This window comes from Haplochromis burtoni, unplaced genomic scaffold (genome assembly GCF_018398535.1).
Source record: "Haplochromis burtoni strain Fernald_Lab_line unplaced genomic scaffold, NCSU_Asbu1 Contig_711, whole genome shotgun sequence".
Classification (NCBI taxonomy): Eukaryota; Metazoa; Chordata; class Actinopteri; order Cichliformes; family Cichlidae; genus Haplochromis; species Haplochromis burtoni.
Window position 1 is genome coordinate 173,999 of NW_024583072.1, and position 19,518 is coordinate 193,516.

Here is a 19,518-nt window from a genome sequence, read left to right on the forward strand (position 1 = left end):
CACTCAAAGTATTTTCCACACAGTCCCATATACCATCATACAGCTTTTTTTTCTGGCTGTTTCTGACATTTACACAATCAGTCACACTAGTGGGGGCAATGAGGACAACATGGGGATTCAAGATCTTGCCTATGTAGATTAGGGATTGATCACGCAACCTTCCCAGTGGTAGACAACCCGCTACCACAGCCTCCCACGGTGTTGCAGCAAACGTAGAACGGTGTTCCTCTTTCCAGGGCATGGTTTGTCAGTGACGATGAAAAGACATTCAGATGCAACGTGTTCCCATTTTTCAGTTTTTCAAGATCAATTTATGACATTCAATTCAGAATAGTAATGAACTCTGGTTATCTGACTAGAGTGCTGACTAAATCTTTAACACTTACTCTATATATAATACTCTGTCTGCTAATAGACATGAAACACCTACACTCATCCTTACTCATTACAGTTACCATATGATCTTTTCATACAAACAAGCCATGGAAAGGATTATTAATGATACAGTTTCAGATGGTTTGTAATCATGTATTACATATATTCTACCTTTTATATAACCTCTTATCATTAATCAGTCCATCATTTCCATTAATCATTGATCTATCCAAGCTGTTAGAGAGCAAGAAGGTGGTGTCCACCCTGAAGGGCTTGTAATGCCATCTCAGGGCACACAGAGATACAGACAGACAAGCGTTTGTACTCAGAACATACTTCATAGAGTGCCTTTTAGTAATTAGAACAACATCTTATTTGTATATCACATTTAAAACATGCATCCCAAAAGGTTGAATCTGTTGTAGCGTTTTCAGTGGGAGAAACGTTTCGTCACTCAGTGTTTCGTGAGTGATGAAACGTTTCAAAAAACCTTTATAAAATTATTAGGGAAGTGACACATGTACTATAAATGTAGGTTGACGATGACATCACTGGCAGTTAATTGTTGGTGGAATATCAAACACAATAACGTAAAAAACATTTGGCAATAGTGGTCAAACTGACTGACGAATAGCTGAAGGTTGCAGACTTTTCTGTGACTTATTGCCCCACATTTGAACTGGCTTTCAGTGTGTCTGCCCCACATAGAAACGAAGACAACACAACAACATATGTGAACACTTCACATCAATAGCTAACATGTGCTTTTTAAAAATTTAGAATAGTAGAACAGAGTGATCTGTGGTCTTGCCTGTGTACGCAGGTATACAGCAGGTGAGTGTATGTGCCTGTTTGAAATGATCTATTGAGTTGTGTGGGTGTGCACTGAGGTGCAAAAGGGGATTCCACACAGGTGTCTGGTTTTTTATTTGATGTTGGTATAACTCGATCATACACATGCCATGTGCAGAGGAGGTGTGGTGCGTAAGATCCTCCCAGGCACTGGGTCTCTATTTCTCATTGAGTCTCCACATGTGTGACATCATTGGAGTTTCCCCCTCTATCGGTGAGAGCCTTTTAAAACAGCCTCTCACAGATAGCGGCATCAAACAAGAAGAAGAGGTGGAAGAAGAGGAGGAAAGGCTGCTAAGAAGTGAACTGTACCTGATAGAAGGCACCCACTAAAAACAATGGAAGGTGAATGCATGGTCACGCTGGATACAATGATCGACAAAGACACAGAGAAACAGGCAACACAGGAAATCAAGCCCAGGTCAAAGCTAACCATGGCCCTCCTGGCATTCACACTTTGCCTCGCTGCTACTGCTGCTGCTGCCCTCGTTGTTAACAGGCGTGCTGAGGTGGGTTTTAAAATTCTCTCTAAACTACTCAAGAGCGCCATTGACTCTCACAGTGAATGAACTGTTTCACCTAAAACCAACCAGTCTGTAACAGCGTTCTGTGTCATGCTCTATTTCAAACAGGCTCCTGGACAAAATGAGGACAATTTTGGTGAGTACCCTCAACTCTTACAAAAGTAGTGGACTTATTGATGTTTGTTTGTTTTTTGTTTGTTTTTTTTAGCTTAGTAATGTTAGTGACTAGTAGGCGAAAACACTGTATAATTCATATTCTCTGTCTTTTCTTGTTCCCAGATCTCCATCACACTTTGAGGCAAATATCAAATGTGAGAGCAGCTATTCATTTGCAAGGTAAGGGATGAAACCCAAGTAAAAAAAAGTGCAAGGCATATTTTAGACTGACTGTGGAGAACCATACTACACCTTTCCCAGTATTGTAATCATGAAATCACACGTCTCTGTGAGATTCATGGGACATTTAGTGGATCATAATTGGAGGAAGTTCTTGATTCAGGAAGCTTACCAGTTTTTCCAGAAAGTTTTAGAACTTCTCCTTGATTTTTAAGGGCACATTATGCCTGTTTCCTTTGGATATTTTGGAGATTTAAATGAGTTCTAGTTAGACTGAAGAATGTAGAGGATAAATGAGAAATAGGCTCATGTCACTGCAACAGAATTCATTTGAAATTTCTCTTCAGGAACCCCTGACTCAAGGGCAGTTTTATTTCACTGTTAATCAGAAATTCACCATGGTGTCCACCATTTGTCTGTACTATTCAACAGGAGTACACAACTATAGTAGAAAGACCTCAGTGGAATGGCAGAAGGATGTGGACCAGTCCCACTCTCAGGGAGGACTAGAGCTCGATAAAAATGAAATTGTGATTCCTCGAGATGGCCTCTACTTTGTTTACAGCCAAGCATCTTTCCGGGTTGACTGCAGCAGCGATGCCGACGATACCTCCTCACACCCCATGGTCCACCTGAGCCACACTGTCAAACGCTGGTCTCGCTCATATGCACCTAAATATGTGACCATTCTCCACTCTATCCGTACAGTCTGCCAAAAGACAACCAGTGGGGATTCAGATGAGGATGGGAACTGGTACACTGCAGTTTACATGGGGGCTGTGTTCAACTTGTATGCTCATGACAGACTGAGAACACAGACAGAGGAGGCAATGCTGGAGAAATTGGAGGATGAGCCAGGGAAGAACTTCTTTGGTGTTTTTGCCTTGTGAGGAGAGGTGTCTGATGAATGTAGGTGAAAAGGTGACCTCAGACTCCATTTCTCCACCATGACCTGCTGTCCTTCTGGAAGGCTTTTAACTATTGAATGTGAGGAAACCACAGATGGTTCACATTGCACTAAAGAGGTGATGGAAAATGTACTTTAACCATCAGCCATACTTGAAATATTTGTATCAGCAAGTCATTTCATTTTTGTAAGTAAATCAAACTATTGTAACTACAGCAGTCAACCAAAGAGTGCTACCATGTCACTACAGGCTGACAGAATAGAAAAACAAAGGGTTTACTTTTTGGGGAATTTATTTATTTAACATATCTTTGTCGTATTTATTTTATTTGTTGTATTTATTTATTTATTTATTGAAATATTGAAATACTTATATATTTATTAATTTTATTGTGTGTTTTATAATGAATGTCCTACTGTATTTGTGCTGATTTTTATGTATGAAACTATTTGTTTCGTTTTATGGCAAGTACAAACAAATGTCTAAGAATTTATAGTGCCTGTGGTACTCTGAAATATTTGAATAAAACTCAGCTTATAAAGAAATCATGTTTGCAAGAGCTGTGTTTATCATTTTACAAACCAGACAAAAAGAAAAGATATCAAACATGCTACAGGGTCAAACTAAACAGAGCAAACAAATGAGCCACAACGGCTAAAGAAAGCTCAAATTATTGCTAGTGTGTGCGATGGGACAATTAATTAACACACGGTAGTAACCACAGAGCACAGTGTGTCCTCTTTTTGTGTGCAGCGAAACAGTCATGGAAGTGGAGGAGTTTAACAGTTACTTCATCGAGATGAACCCAAATTTATCATGCTTGCTAAATACTGAGATATTTGTCTCTATGACACCATTATTGAAATGTATATGTTACCTTTCAACTGCATGCACACTAAAAGAATACTTTATAATACTTGCAAATGAAGTAAAATTAAATGTGCAACTTATTTTCATGTAATCACCCTCCCAGTGTCCTGCCTCCAGTCAGTGAAATGGAAATGGGGGAAATACAGTTAGGTCCATAAATATTTCACAGAGACACCTTTTTCCCCTCATTTTGGTTCTGTACATTACTACAATCAATTTTAAATGAAAGAACAACAACTCAGATGCGGTTGAAGTTCATACAGCTTTAGCTTGGTGGGCTGAACAAAAAGGTTGCACACAGTGATCGAGAAACCTCTAGCAAATAACATCCTATATATTTAAAGTGAATTTAATTTCATTTGTGCTTTTAAAAAGGAGAACCACGTTTCACTCTAAATTGTCACTGTCTGCAGGATTTGATACCATTACACATCTTAGTACTTATAACAGAGAATTCATTTTTACTGGGTCGCTCTAAAGAGCTCCAAGTGTGGTCCTGTAATGAATGCCACAAGTCAGTTTGTAAGATATTCCACAATCAACTGTTAGTAGTATTATTGCAAAGTGGAAGAACTACAGCAACTAGGCCACAAAGTGGCAGACCATGTAACATTACAGAACTGCGTTGCTGACACAATAAATGCAGTTTCAAATCCCTCGTGTACGGAACCTGGTTTAAAGCCTGATTCCAGGATGGGGTTTCTGCTAATGTTTCAGACATTGCTGTTAATGTCTAAAAGCTGATATTAGAATGCTACATGTTACTTATGGTAATGTAACCTCTCAGAAAAACTTGATATGGTTTGTTTTTTTGATTCAACTCAATCAAAACAAACAATTTAAAAAAGCCATTCTAGAATTAAATAGCATTTTAATGCCAACACTTTTGAAAAATTTAGTCAATGCATTTCGAATTAGACAATATGTTAAACCCCTTCTGAGTTAGATTACTTTAATTAAAAATACATGGTTACATGTATTTAAGTACAGGGCTGCATGGTTACATGACATATGTGACTTTCCTGACTTTTGACTGTGTTCGTATGAGCTCATCACTGCTGACAGTGGGTAATATTAGCCTGGTTATTACGTAAGATACTATGACTTAGCTCTGTGTTCATATTCATTAACAGTGCAAGTTTTTGTATTTGGCACTGTGAAAGTTTCCAGTAGAGTAATAATTCCTCAACACTTTAACAGAGTGGAAGAGAGAAGGGGAACTCCCTGCTTATGTGGTAATTCCCCTGCTTCCTCCTCCAGCTGCCTACAGAGCTGTGCCAAATATCACCAGTGGAAAGTATTTATCTCACAGTAAATAGCTTTTTTTATACTGTCTTTTTTGTTTATTGACCACACTTCAAGAGGTCCCTAAAAACCCTACAAGGATAATGGCAGAAGAGATGCATTTTTAAGTCAGACTGTATATCTTTGTAAATTTTTATTTTTTATTTTTTTATGTTAAATAGATTTGCAAGAATTTTATGTAAATTTGGTTCATTTTTTCATTATGGGTTATTGTGTGAACAAACAAAAATCGGTGGCACGGTGGTTAGCACTGTTGCCGCACAGCAAGAGGTTCTGAGTTCAATTCCACCATCATCCTTTCTGTGTGGAGTTTGCGTGGGTCCCACCTGGGTACTCTGGCTTTCTCCCACAGTCCAAAGACATTAGTGATGTGTTGGTCGCGAATGGAACGGCTCTTAGAGCCGACTCTTTGAAGTGAACGACGAGAGCCGGCTCCTTATTGGGAACCGTGGGTTTTTTTCTTTTTCCTTCTCTCTTCCTCTCTCTCACCCTTTTTTCCTGCTTCACTCCGGTACGCGAGCCTTGTGCTTTGTGCTGGGCAGAGGGGGGAGGGGCGGTAGTTACACTCGCAGTAGCACAGGAACAGAGCGGGAGGGAGAGAGAGAGAGCCACATTAGAAAGGTATAGTAATCATCCACAACTATATTCAGTTGCGGATGATAAAGGATACAGAAAGTTTATTCATGCAGGTCCATATGACAGAGAATGTGCATCTTCTTTTTGTTTTCATATTTTAATTTATATTTAATTGTGTTGTGGTTTGCAGTGTTTTGTGTTGTTTCACTTTAAATTTGTTTAAAAGGAAAAAGCTGAAAATTGAAATAGTTAAAAGTTGAAATGTAAATAGTTGGTTTTTGTATTATATGATTTATTTATTACATTTTATGTGGAGTGAATAAATAAAAGTATATTTACGGTGGCCCCTACAGACAAAGCACGTACGAAACACAACAGAAGTGCTCCAGGATGCTAGGGGGCAGTGTTGAGCTTTTGTTACCTAGTGGCTACACAAGCCAGGAAGTACCAACGACGGGATTTGGTGTGTGGTAGTAACAGGTAAATGAATATTTTTTTTAAAATTATTTGAATAATTATGAGTGCTTGTGTATAAATACACAAACAATACACTTATGCTTTCAATTGTGTAATTTAAGTGATCTAGGTAGCTCTGTTTTGAAGTTCAGTTAACGCTAGAAATGTGTTTTGGAATTTGCACGTGCTTTGTTTCTAGGGGCCACCGTATGTATTTATATATAAACATATATAAATAAAACCACTTTTTTTTTACATTAGTAATTCCTTTTGTGCATAATTTTATATTGTTCTTAATAACAAATTAATTAAAGCAAGAAAACAACCTGAAGAGCCGGTTGGGAGCCGAAAGAGCCGGTTCTCTAAAAAGAGCTGGAAATCCCATCACTAAAAGACATGCAGTTAGTGGGGATAGAATCAGAAAGACTTTATTTATCTCCAAGGGCCAATTAACATACGACAGAGCAGCATAACGTTGAAGATAAGGACAATAAGAACAGGCAATAAGAGTCAGATAATAAATACACAGAATATACACAGCTTTAAAATTACACAGTTTTAAAATTAAAGTGACTAAAAGGTGAATAAATAACTGTAAGTGACTAAAAGTGAATAAAGTGTCGGTAGTATAAAAAGAATGTAGAGTAGTTGATGTTTCTGGTGTGGGAAAGCAGAGTGGCTTTGGGGACAAAGGTGGCTCTCCTCTCTCAGTCCTGCAGGAAATGCAGCGGAGGCGTCGCCCAGAGGGGAGCCATTGAAATGCGGGGTGAAGAATGTGAGAGGGGTCGTTGATGATTTTGGCTGCCTGTCTAAGGGCCTGTTGGCTGAAAACCTGTGCCAGAGTTCTGACAGGCAGGCCAATGATTTTAGAGCACACTGATGCCATGTGCTGCAGGCTGTTCCTGTTCTGAAGGCTGAGGGAGTGGAACCAGCAAGTGATGGAGAAGGTCATGATGCTTTCCAGGAAGGCATGGTAAAAAGCCATCATGATGGGTGTGCTGACTGTAAAGCAGTTGAGTTTCCTATAGTGATGTGCGATACCACTGATTTCCTTTCCGATCCGATACCAAGTAAAATTCAGGGTGGTATCGGTGATACTGATCCGATACCGATACTCTGTACAAAAACGTAATGTTTCATTGCATTTCATAATACAATATATAATTGTATTATGTAATTGTAATAATAACATAACCATATTGCTTCATAATGATTAGAGGACATCAGACAACTTGTTTTTATTGCTTAATAATGCAGAATAATCATATAGAAATAAAAAAAACCTGACGTTGTGCGCTATTTGAACACGTTGACTGCCTGCAGCACTAAAGGACTCTGCGAGAGACGTCTGTCTCGCCCTAGCAGCACCTGTCCCTGTCCTCCTCTTCAGTTCGCCTCAACATAAGCTTATCATATTCTGTGATGTGATTTCCTCCGAGGTGTTTGACGAGGTCAGTGGTGTTGCCACAACAACGTGTCCACACAGGACTCTGTTTGCACTCAGCCATTGTTGTGAGTGTGAATGCCAGGGGCTGCGACACATTTATACAGCCGTATTCCGCATATGACTATGAAAGGCGTAAGAGGAAGTAGTTCCTTCCAAATTAGACGATCCAAATTGTATAGTTTCTTTCCACTGCATTCATTTTAATGGAAAAACTACAAATTTACCCCAGAGTACTAAAATATCGATATTATAATATGAGAATCGATTCTAGAACATAAATTGCTGGTATCGGAAGAATCGATATTTCAGTATTGATCCGCACACCACTAGTTTCCTAAGGAGGTATAGCCGTTGGTGGCACCTCCTGAGAATCTCCTCTGTGTTGGCAGAGAATTTCAGGAGGTTGTCAAAGATGGTTCCCAGGTATTTGTACTCCTCAAAGATAGGTTAATTGATCATTCTAAATTGCCCATAGGTGTGAATGTAGGTTGTCTATCTCTGTGTGCTAGCACTGCGACAGACTGATGACCTGTCCAGGGTGTACCCCGCCTCCTACTCCCCCCCCCTCCCCGCGACCCTGAAAAGGATAAGTACAATGAACAAAACATTTTGAGAAAAACAGTTTGTTTTATTTTCATTCTTGCAAATGAAATAATCTGCCATATTAAATGTAACAGCATATAGAAATATAGTTTGAATACTGTACCACATGAAAGACATGTTAAATATGCCAAATAATCAATTGTAATTATTTACATAACCAGTATTTACACTCTGTGTGCATATTTTCATATGTATGAACAGCACATCTGCACTGCTTTACAGACTCTACAGTTAATTCACATCAACACACACAAACATACATTACATTAGATATTTACACAGGATCACCGGAAACAAATTTAGCCGAAGCACTGAACAATGTTTGCATGGTTCACACATCAGTACCTCCTAATTAACTTGTTAGTCTACTTGGGGCAAGGTGCTTGGGACAATTTAGATTACCCGTGCTAACGAAACAAGCTGTGCTACCACAGAAAGAAAAATGAGTCTTGAGATCACACTGAATATTTGTCACATGTAGAATATTCCCATATATTGGATTCAAAGAAACCGACATGACAACACAATGGAACGCTGGATCCTCAGTGAAATAAAAAGCTGTCACAAGAAGAGGCAGAAGTGAAACTCTTTGCTGAGAGGAAGACAATCAGTTGTGGTTGAAAGCGCTAAGAACAGCTTGTGAGAGGGGAGAATTTCCTTTTGTCTTTCCTTTCGTTTTTGGTCAAATGTCACGATTTTTGGAAATCAAACAAAATAACACAAAGAGGGGATGAAATGCTGCAGTTAGCTAACCTCTCACATCAAGCCATGTAGATGGTGTTCAGGTTAGGACTTAGCATTAGCGTTAGGATTATTTTAATTGTTTCTTCAAAAAATTAATCCAAAAACTCCATGGCAACCTTACCATTATAAAGACACTAAATCTGTGATATAAATTATGGGTCTGTGCTCAGAAATAAAAACAGTGTGAGGCTATCAAAGAGTCATGAGTGGGTAATTTGAGCCTCTAATATGATTGAAGCGTACTCTGTTCTTTGTAAGAGTTTCAGAGGACACTACGTGTGGCCCGAGCAGTGTGCAGCCATGTAAACAGCCATACTGTTTCTATGTTTGTTAACATTTTTTCCTCCAATGCCCCTGCAGCCTGTGGCAGCTGCTTGAACTGTAAAAAAGTGGTGGCCCTGTCAGGGTCCTGGATCTGAGCGACCCAGGGTCCTTGAGCAGTTATGGACTTGTATTATATTATATGTGTTTTTGCTGCTCTGCACTGCTGTTTCTGTTGTCCAGGTGTGCGTGTTTGTGTGGGTGCGGCTGTGACAGGCACCTTCAGGCCTGGTGGGTGTGGCCCTGCCAGGTGGTTGGCCACACCTGAGGACCATCACACACCTGCAGCTGATTAAGCCTCGTCGGAGAAACTACTTAAGAGTGTGATGGAGCTCTCTCCAACGCTGGATCATTGTGTGACTTCACGTTAGGCTCTTGTCAAGTTAGTAAGGTTAGTCTGCTGCATTGTGGTGTTTCTGACGGCTGCCTCTTTGTTATTCCCTAAGAGAATGTGGAGACGAGAGGGCAGCGAGCACGGGGTGCTCAGACACTGAGGGGCGGAGACAAAGAACACTATCACTGGGAAGAGGACATGTCACGGGAGTCGGGAACGCACTGCGGATTTGTTGTTTTCCCTGCACTGTAAATAAATGCACTGTTGCATCAAAGAGTCCAGCATTTGGGTCCTCCTTTCCCCACATCCCCACGGTTGGGCAGCGTTAACCGTGACATGTCCAGGACTGTATCTTAAGTTTGAGGTGCGCTTCCACGTGTACGGGAGAAATGACGTCATGAAAACCGCTGGATTAACTACATCTGATCTTTACTGTGAGCAGACCATACCACAAAGACCAAAGATATGTCAAAATATGGTTTAATATGATAAGAATCAGGACAGTAGCCTGATGGCATTATCCCAATGCCAAACCGAATGAGAAAAAGGAAACTGGTTAGCATTATTTATTTCCATTTATTTGCATTGAACACCTTTCTCAGCATCAAGATTTCAGTTTAGCGTGAAACGTGAATTCACATTTAATTTATTTTAATTGTTTTCATGTTATTTTTCTTTTGAGAAACAGGAGGAGAATGTTGTCAAAGTTGTGGTCAGTTTTTGTATTGTTTGTGGGTATGGAAACCTTTCTGACTGAATTAATAATGCCTGACCTGCTTTATATTACAAGAGTGCCCTTTGACCAGTGCTGAAGACATAGATGGTCTCGTTTCACTAAAGTCGGTAAGACCCAGTTAAACCATTTATGTCAACATAAAGCTCTGAACCCAGCGAACTTATCTCTGTTAGGCGTACAGAAATGAAGCATGATTTCAGTTTCTCCTATGAAACCCCCCCCTCCACAAAATAGAAGCAGAAGAGAGAACACAACAAAAAACGGAAATACAGCAGCAGCCCATACAGGGGAAATCTGACACCCTGGTGGTTTTCTTGTTCTGAATAAGTTTGTTTATAGCTGTGGAGGAAGTGTGTGTGAACTGTTGGTGAAACTTGAGTTCTAAGAGGAAATGATATGATCAACCTCTTTTGAGGGGGATTCAGTAGAGACTAAAGTAAAATACCATCATGCATCTTTTAGCTCAGAAACAAACCCTGTTTCATATTAATGTTGATGATACCCACATCTAGATCTCTTTCTGACTGGTGCACATTTATTGCACAAATACATGAGCGATGTGCCTTTGTAAATAAAGTCCAAATGAAGGTGCAGCCCTATTTAAATGGAACAAACTGTTTATTGTATATCATTACCTTAAAAATAATGTCAGTGACTAATGCAAGTTATATAAAATGAATGATTTCTCCTGGTTTGTTGACCGGAGAAGCAAAACTGCTATTATTTAAATTTAAATTTATACCTACATACCATTAGGAATTTAAGTTTTGGCATTCTAAATGATTGATTTTAACAACTCAGAAGTCTGTATCCAAGTAATTAAAAAATAAATAAAATAAAATCTTGTGTTAATGTATAAACCCTCCTGTGAGGAGGCTCCCAGGGTCTGTACACTCTTCACATTCTACATCAGGGCACCTCCACTCCTTCCACTCCAGTCAGCTTCACTACTAAACAAATCAGGAACCAGCTGATGAGACTCCAGAGGTCATAGCCCATGTCACAACGAGACCCATGGTGCTCATTGTGAACATCACACATCATTTTTCACTATCTATGGCCCACGATTAGCCCACTGATAGTCCTCTCCATTTTACCTGGTTAGTGAGCACGGTGAGATAAATGAGAGCCAGATGCTTCTCCTTCAGCACCTTCAGACAAGCCCTACTGTTTTTTAAACTGACAGCGATGTAGGTAGTTATGCGTCCTTAGTCATCTGGATTGCCAACTATCTGGCTGTCAGACCACACTATGTGTGCCTGCAGTTTTGTGTGGTGGACAGTATGGTCAGCAACACAGATGCCCTGCAGGGGACCGTCCTGTCTCCTTTCTCTTCACTGTGTATAGACTTCAGAAACCTGCCACCTCCATTAGTTTTATGATGATTCTGCAGTAGTGGGATGTATCAGAGAGGGTGACGAGGATAAATATATTCTGATTCTGAGCAAAGCCTAATCTTGACATAATGATTCCTGGTGTTTATGTGGGGATTTTGCACTCTGAGAGACATATGGATGCTAGCCATGGGGGGATTCCCATGATGCACTGAGTATTTCCTTTTTAATCACCTTTCTGCATTGAATCACACTTGTTATTTATCTCTGGCTCTCTTCCACAGCATGTCTTTATCTGGTCTTCCTTCTCTCACCCCAACCGGTCGCAGCAGGCCGCCCCTCCCTGAGCCTGGTTCTGCTGAAGGTTTGTTCCTGTTAAAAGGGAGTTTTTCCTTCCCACTGTCGCCAAAGTGCTTGCTGGGTTTTTTCTCTGTATGTATTATTGTAGGGTCTACCTTACAATATAAAGCGCCTTGAGGTGACTGTTGTTGTGATTTGGCGCTGTGTAAATAAAATTGAATTGAACTGAATTGAATGGCCTGCAGTGAACTCTGCTTTGAGCTTTAAAAACAAGGTGACAGGAACTGTTCATTGGAGTTGTCTGAAATACACTGCTGGCCATATAGTCAACAGGCTTACCATTTTTAATTGAAAGCTAGTCTGGTATTACATGTAGCTACTGCGTTTATTATAATTAACCATTCTGTAGTTGACATATTTCCTTCAAGCTTGCAGTTTGAATTCAACACCAATTGTCATTTCTCCAAACAGAAAAAGGCAAAACTGGTAGAAAATGTTCACAACAGAACCAGATAAATGTTATGATGTTTTTTCAATTCATATGTTTAGCTGACACCCATCCTGTCCTAAGATGGGTGTCCGTGTACTACATGCTGCTGTAAACTTGCCAGTGGAACAGTAAAACACAACAAATCATGACATTAGCACCCCCAAGTGTATAGGACAGTGTAATTACATCCTAAAAGAAATATATGCTCGTGACATAAATAAGCAGCAACAATATTAAGCAACTAGAAAAAAGGTCTAAAAACTGATTTAAAAATTGGTCATGTTGTATTTTACAGCCTTAAACATAAGATCTGCAAATGTAATTCCTACAGCAAATTTAGTTTAAATAAAACATTTTGAGGTCTTATTTTGTTTGACTCTAATTTTAAACTCTTGAAGACATGTTAAACGTCTTCAAGTGACAGAGAGGGGTTTAGCATGAACACACCCAACTATGGATTCTCTCTAAACAGCGACCAGGAACACTGTTTAAACCACCACCAAACATTTAACCAGAAGAGCTACAGTGACAAAGCTAATTAAATAATGAACATAACCACTAACAAAATGTGCAACATTTATTTAAAAAGAAAATCATATTTTTTAGTCAGTCTCTTAAATCACTATTTAACCACATTAGAAGACCATATTATGAGTTCTAAATGATTGCTAGGCTGTTGTTGCGGCATTTGATTATTTTTTAAACTGTGATTTAAAAGTGTCTTAAATGTGCCCTGTATGAACTGAGACCCTCTAGCCTGCATTTTCCTTAAAATATTTAAATAAAATAGTAATTTTATGAATAATAATAATGATGTACTGTAAGTTTTGTGCACGTTTTATGTGTTAGGAGCTGGGACGGGTGTGTTCTATTGTGTTTTGTGTCGTTTCCTTTTTTGGAATAGGCCGCTGGGCTGTGATCATCACGGTTTCCCTGATGCACCCTTTGAGCATCAGGCGTCATCAGCCGGACTATTTAAGAAGCAGCTCTCAGGTGTCAGATTATTGTCTTAGCCTCAAGCAGTAACGGATCACCCGTCTTTTATGTACTACTTTGATAACCAAGGTATTCACAGATTTCCTTCTCCTCTGCTTCCTGTCAAATGACGACACTCTCTGCCCAGCCAACCACCTGTCCACTTCACCGTGCTACCTCAGTTCATCTCTTCTGGACCCCGTCACTCCACTCGCCTACACTGTTGCTGGTCCCCGCCTCAACCTCCTGTTTTATGTACCTCGCCCAAGTCCGTACTAACCGTGTGGCGACTAAGCTCTCTAATTCCTTGTGAACATTTCCGTATCTCCTCAGCTCTGTTGCTATCGGTCACTAACTTCCTTTTCTCCTCTTCCCCCTCTGGATAGTTTGAGTTTTCCATTCAATCTCATGCAAGTGTTATGTTTGATATTCGTCCTCACTGTAAACAAACCTGTTTAACTGCAACCGTGTCTGTCTGAGTGATCTGCCACCTGGGTCCACCTGACACTATGTCTATTACATACACCAGTGGGGGATGCTGACTATCATGCCTAGGTCAGCAGCTTTATCATGAATCTGTGAACATCAGCATAATAGGCATGCTGATAACTGTCTGCATATCAAAGCGCCTTTTATATGTTTCTAGTTTTTTAAATGATTCAGCTAAAGAAACTCTCATTGGTCTAACTTCAGTGTTCAGTGTCAGTGGCAGCTGTTGTTCTTATGGTCATCGCAGACAGAATGCTCTTCTTCTTGTTTCATAAATGATTACTTTGAATTTTGATAGTAAACCTGTCACTGCTGAAAATACCGTTGTATGCAATGTTCAACTTGATTTGTACTTCTGCATTAAATCTAGTACACAGAAATTTAGTTACACATTGTAGCAATGCACACCACAGCCATAAAAGTCTGTACACACAGTCTTTTGGTTTGCTCAAAGATATTATCACTGGGGAACAAATGTAGAATGCAAGTATGTATGTAGGCTATAATTATGTCTATCTTGCTTATAACACAAATAGCCTAGTCTTCTGGGAATTTTGTTGTTCTACAACTCTACCACTCTCTATATAAACCCAACCAGTTTGAAAGTGTAATAACAATGATGGATGCAGCCACTCACCAGCATGTTATTAAAAGTGGGGCTTATTAGCCATCTCTTGCCTGGTTAGCAAACTGCAACCACTAACTATATTGGTGCACTGGGCAGATACTGTGGATACCTGCTAATTAGTACTAAGCAACATACTAATGAAATAATAAAATTTCACTCATCAAAACTGGAAGACAGATTTCTTGGACAGACCTCTGCTCCTCTTTCACCAAACAGTGAGCACCAGGACAGGTTTAAAACTATAATTTATTTGATTCAATCCTAAGGCGCCCTGTCTAAACTAACCTCGCTAGTTTTGTAGGCTACCATTTAAATCTAATAGAGAACAGACCAGTTACAAATTTGGGAGGAAATTTATCCAGAACAATAAATCAAAAACAAATCCAGCAGAGATCAGCTTAGAAAATACTGGACTGGTACACATAGCATTTTTCTACTGTATTTGAACACTCAAAGTGCTTCCTTACTACAACCCTTATTCACCCATTTGCACACATTCATTTAAGCACTTTTTTCTATGACTAAGTGCTGTTTACCTCATACTGTGATGGATGCCTTTGGGGCAACTCAGGATCTTGGTCAAGGATTCTTTGATGTCTGGAGGAGCCAAGCACAGAAGTACCAATCTTCCAACGGGTGGATGACCCAGTCTACATCTTGAGCTACAGCCGCTCTACTGTTTTCAAGTTGTAGTAGTAGTGGTAAACTGACCTCAAAGCCAGGGGACATTTAAAGACGCTGCTCATGCCTCAATCAAATTAATCAAAAGTACATGTGCTATCACAGGGTGTATATCTGTGTATGTGCCTTCTCAGTGTTTTTATTGAGCTGTTGCTTGACTGGAACATATTTTGCTGCACTCATTTCTGTCTGAGGGAAAATCCTTTACCTTTTTTTTAATCTTCATTTTAAACCTTAGATATTTATTTATTTTTCAAACTTGTATTACTATCCTCATCCTGTCACTGTTAACCACCATCTTACTTGTAGAGTAGCTGAAGCCGGCTAGTGTGACACTTATTTCGACTGATCTTGCTGTCTGACTGGTAGAGGCTGGACGAGTTGGCGAAGGACTGTGGAACAGGATGAGGGTCAGAGGCAGGCGCTGGGTATCCTGGAGGAGGGGCCAACGACCTGGGGTCACTCTGGGTGATGGAAAAGGGAGGGGGGCTGTGGTTCTGATTAGTGATGGTGGACGCTCTTCTCCTTGAACGCAGGGCCTGTCTCTCAGACAGCTGGTTCCTCAGCTCTGACACACGTTCTTCTTTCTAAGGGAAAAGTAAAGTAAACACTCAAAAATTAAGTTATTACAGATCCAAAAAGACTTTTACATGATAAGCATCTGTTTTAACTGACTTAGTTAACAGGAGAACCTGCTGTCTTGTTTAGGTACTTCTTGGGAGAAAAAGTATTTGAGTCATTAACCTGTTAAATACAGAGGAAGAGCTTAAATGAAACAAACACTTGGATAAGAAAAGGGCCTGCCTGACCTCCTGGATGATCTTCTGCAGTTCCTTGTTCTCTCTCTCTAGTTGTCTGGACTTCTCCTCGTCATTGTTATTGGTGGATGAACCTGTCTTCATGGTCTCCTGGGCATCTGACTGCCACTCACCACGTGTTATCAGGCGCCGCATCTACAAATTGTGCAAACGTTTTTAATGTGATACATGAAAACTCCATAGTGCATCTATTACAGCAGAGCTTTGTAGTACTGTAGAAGAGTCCATCTGCTGATAGGTACTTCTTTTGCAGAACTTTTACCAACTCAAAACATTTTGCACATTATGAAACAAAGGATTTAACAAAGATCACCCAGGACTACAGAGCATCTAGAATCCTTTATCAGAGAGGAATGGGACCTCATTCTTACTAATTAAAATGTGTTTTTTGATTTACTTGGCAAGTACGGACGTGATATTTGTGTACTTAGTTAATATCATCCTCCCTAAACTAACAGCACTCCAGGAATATGAACAGAGACACAGCACCATGCTGATTGGCCAGAGTAGACTGTTAAAGATCTGAATTGGTGATGCTGACACGGCAACACTCACCCAATTTGCAGACCCTCAGGTGATATATCATGCAGTCTCAGATGCCGTCCATGCTAATGGATTTTCATCCGGTCTTACACTAAATGTGCTAGTTTAATCTGCAGGTATGGGATGAAGAGAGGTGTGAGATGGATTTACCTTGGGGACAAACAGAACCACCAGGGTGATGTAGACTGAGAAGACAATGGCTAAAGAGGCGAAGGCGAAAGAGGCATCCTGCTGGGAGGACAGAATCATGGTGACTGGAGCTGTGATCATACACAGTACCTGAAGAGAAGAATAAATAGAGTAGATAAGCTTAGCTTGTTTATTAAAAAAAAAAAATTACAAGAAAATTTTAGTCTTAGCATAAATTAAAAAAAAAAAAGTGTAACAATTTCAACAGAGTTACCTATCACACTAGTAAAAAAAGACCAGGTGGAATTCAGTCCAACTGTATTCTACAGAACATTAATACAAAACCTCTGGTTTCAATTTAATGGCGATTTTGAAGACCAGTGATGGGATTAACAGCGTTAAAAGTAACGGCATTACTAACGGCTAACACTAAATAGCCAGACTCTCACTCAGTCACCCTCACCGAAGCCTCTCTTCTCCCGTCTTCATTCCTGAAAACTCACCTTCTGTCAACCTTAACTCAGCTCTGGAATTAACCATCCTCTCCCTCAGTTGCCTTCACACCATTGACCGCCTTTGACAGTACAAACTGGCAGAAAAAATAGATCCAGCAGACGTAATTTGGACAGTGATCTCCAAACAGGGAGCAATAATTGGTGATCACGAGCAAATCCTGCAGTTTCAGGCAAAATCAGGTGCAAATCAATCAGTGACAGACAGTAGGAAATCCTATCCACATTTCCAAAGCTCTGTTCAGACATCACTCCCACCCCCAATCAGCCACCAGTACACTCAGCACAGTCCCCGTTTGCTGCTCCTGAGAAAGACGCTCCACTTTTCTCTGCCCTGGTCTCTGCAAACCATGCCTGTGTTCCATGATGCAGTGTCCTCAACACTCAAACCTTTTTCCGGTGAGTTGGGCCGGTACAGGGCTTTCTCTTACAGTGCTCATTTGTGTTCGGCCAATCGCCTCTTTCTTTGACAATGCTGCTAAACTCTCCCACTTAGTAGGTCTGCTGAGGAGAAAGACGCTGGCATGGGCTGAAGCTTATTTTTATTATTATTTTCATTTCACCCAATTATTTCCTGTCTATATGTTGGGCTTCTTGGTGAGCTGACAAAGACTTTCACTCACCCAGTCTCTGAGGGCAGCGTGGCCAATTATTAAATTTATGGCAGGGCAAAACGTAGTGTAGCAAAGTTTGTCACTGATTTGTACAACTGGAAGCCAGTTGGCCCGATCATTGGCTTCAGGGTTTATTTTTGCAAGCCTTAAATGTTAGCCCTTCCATTCATGCTAGAACCTCCCATACCTGCCATTGCACTCAATAACCAGGTTTTTGCTCTATAACTCATCAAACTGAATCAGTTAATCTGGTCTTGTCTGGAAACCACTGGGAGACCCTCTCATTTTTCACCTTTCATTATCCTGACACACCTCTGATCCTCAGTTACCCATAGTTAGAAAAACACAATTATCATATAGACTTCCACAGAAAATGGGTCCAAAATCCACATGTGTCCTTCTCTGGATTCCTCAGGGAAATATTTAGCAAATTTCTCTGTCAGTTGTGAAAGGTGCTGACAGACTGATCACTGATCTTCACCTGAGGAGAGTTTTCCAAGATGTAAGACAAAAGTGGAAACATGTCCATCCTCTTTTCCTGGGCCCTCTTAGTCCACAAAGCAATTTCCTCTTGAAAGCTTCAACTTTGTCTGCAACAAAAAAACATGTTGCTGTTTCTTCCTTGAAGTGAGATGTTCATGTGCAAGAGGAGATTTTTTTTTCTCTGTGAGAAAAGAAACGATCTCATTCCCCAGTTCCAACAAACATTTGAGGTCCAGTCCTCTTGAAAGCCAGCTCACCTCACTGTGGTAGGAAAATACAATAAAGACCCGTATGTACGAATGCTGTTCATAGACTTCAGTTCAGCATTCAACACAATCATTCCTCAGCACCTGATTGGAAAACTGAGCCTGCTGGGTCTGAACACCTCCCTCTGCAACCGGATCCTGGACTTTCTGATGGAGAGACCTCAGGCAGTCCAGATCGGTAACAGCATCACCAACATCACCACACTGAGCACTGGAGCCTCTCAGGGCTGTGTGCTCAGCCCACTGCTGTTCACTTTACTGACTCAGCAGCAATGCACAATTTGAACCACATCATCAAGTTCGCTGATGACACGACTGTGGTGAGTCTCATCAGCAAGATCGACGAGTCAACATACAGAGAGAAGGTGCAACAGCTAACAGACTGGTGTAGAGTCAACAACCTGTCTCTGAAGGTGGACAAAACAAAACAGATTGTTGACTTCAGGAGAGCACTGTCCAGTTAACTTCGACGGATCCTCTGTGGTGGTTGAAGAGCACCAAATTCCTTGGTGTTCACCTGGCAGAGAACCTCTCTTGGTCTCTCAACACCAGCTCCATAACTAAGAAGGCCCGACAGCATCTCTATGTCCTGCGAAAGCTGAGAAAAGCCCATCTCCCACCCATTCTCACCACCTTCTACAGAGAGACTATCGAGAGTGTCCTGCATAGCGGCATCACTGTCTTGTATGGTAACTGCACTGTATCGGATCGCAATACCCTACAGCGGTTAGTGGGAACAGCTGAGAAGATCATTGGAAACTCTCTTCCCTCCATCACAGACACCTATCGCACCTGCTGCTTCTGCAAAGCCACCAGCATTGTGGAGGACCCAATGCACCCCTCGCACACGCTCTTTACCATGCTGCCTT

General features: G+C 40.6%; 2 protein-coding genes across 2 annotated transcripts; one reads left to right on the top strand and one right to left on the bottom strand.

The window, feature by feature from the left end:
• The first annotated feature begins 374 nt into the window (after positions 1 to 374).
• Positions 375 to 4,543, top strand: LOC102301229 (tumor necrosis factor). The gene is made up of 4 exons (XM_005950029.3): positions 375 to 1,736; positions 1,860 to 1,887; positions 2,031 to 2,087; positions 2,520 to 4,543. Exons 1-4 carry the CDS (start codon positions 1,566 to 1,568, stop codon positions 2,975 to 2,977), a joined length of 714 nt encoding a protein of 237 aa, XP_005950091.1. The 5' UTR covers positions 375 to 1,565; the 3' UTR covers positions 2,978 to 4,543.
• Positions 4,544 to 12,158: 7,615 nt separating this feature from the next.
• On the bottom strand, positions 12,159 to 16,924 carry gabbr1b (gamma-aminobutyric acid (GABA) B receptor, 1b; the record flags this gene model as incomplete). Its single annotated transcript, XM_014330219.2, is given in 3 exon segments — positions 12,159 to 15,871; positions 16,094 to 16,237; positions 16,796 to 16,924. Coding segments are annotated over 3 exon segments (561 nt in total), but the record flags the coding sequence as incomplete, so codon positions are not given.
• Between the last annotated feature and the right edge of the window lie 2,594 nt (positions 16,925 to 19,518).